The sequence below is a fragment of the Cariama cristata genome, unplaced genomic scaffold (genome assembly GCF_000690535.1).
Source record: "Cariama cristata isolate BGI_N322 unplaced genomic scaffold, ASM69053v1 scaffold24966, whole genome shotgun sequence".
Classification (NCBI taxonomy): Eukaryota; Metazoa; Chordata; class Aves; order Cariamiformes; family Cariamidae; genus Cariama; species Cariama cristata.
The window spans coordinates 1,466-2,194 of NW_009620718.1; the positions used below are offsets into that span (position 1 = coordinate 1,466).

Here is a 729-nt window from a genome sequence, read left to right on the forward strand (position 1 = left end):
CCCTCTGCCCTTTGCTACAGACGCCACAAGCATTCAAAAATAAAAGCTGCGAGGGTGCCAAGGCGAGGAAGGTCAAAGAAGCACCCAGGGTGGGTACAGCCCTTCCCATGGCGGCGGGCACGGGGCTTGCCGAGACGTCGGACCGATGCTGACTCTGGCACGCTTACGTGGGGACGGCTTTGCGGTGCTGATGCGCGGTGCTGTTCTTCACCCGGGCTATGCCCCGGGGCTGGACACGTTGTCTTCTCCTCTGGGCAGAGGATAATTATTTAATAAGCGGTTTCGGTGCCTACCAGGGGAGTGCATGCTTGTGTGCAATTAGGGCTGGGTTGGGAGAGCATCGTGCCCCACCGCCCTGGGGATGGGGATGGGTGGCTGCCCTGTGAGCCAGCCCGCGGGCACTGGATCCCTGCCGGCTCTTCTGGCTCTGGTTGCGGTTGCTGATGCCGGTGGATCCCGAGGAAGCTGGTGGCAGCCTGAGACTGCGCAAAAAAAAGGGCCCGGCCCCGAGGGTCAGCATTCGGAGCTGCATCAGTGGGACGGTTCGTGGAGGTGAGCCTGCACGCTTGGTGTTCCTGCTGTGGGGCTGGAGATGTCAGCCTTGGTGCCTGGGGGGCAAACCTTCCCCGTGTCCCCAAAGCAGGGGGCTCGGCGCAGACCCCAGGTAAGGGATGGCAGGCAACCGGGGTGCGCCGGGCTTCCCTGCTGCTGTGAAGCGCTCCAGCCAGC

General features: G+C 63.5%; 1 protein-coding gene across 1 annotated transcript in view; it reads left to right on the forward strand.

Moving 5' to 3' along the window:
- Positions 1 to 443: 443 nt before the first annotated feature.
- TSPEAR (thrombospondin-type laminin G domain and EAR repeats) overlaps positions 444 to 729 on the forward strand; it is an 11,253-nt gene continuing 10,967 nt past the window's right edge. The window contains exon 1 of the mRNA XM_009701706.1: positions 444 to 552. Coding sequence (XP_009700008.1) covers positions 444 to 552 — 109 coding nt within the window. The remainder of the gene's footprint in view (positions 553 to 729) is intronic.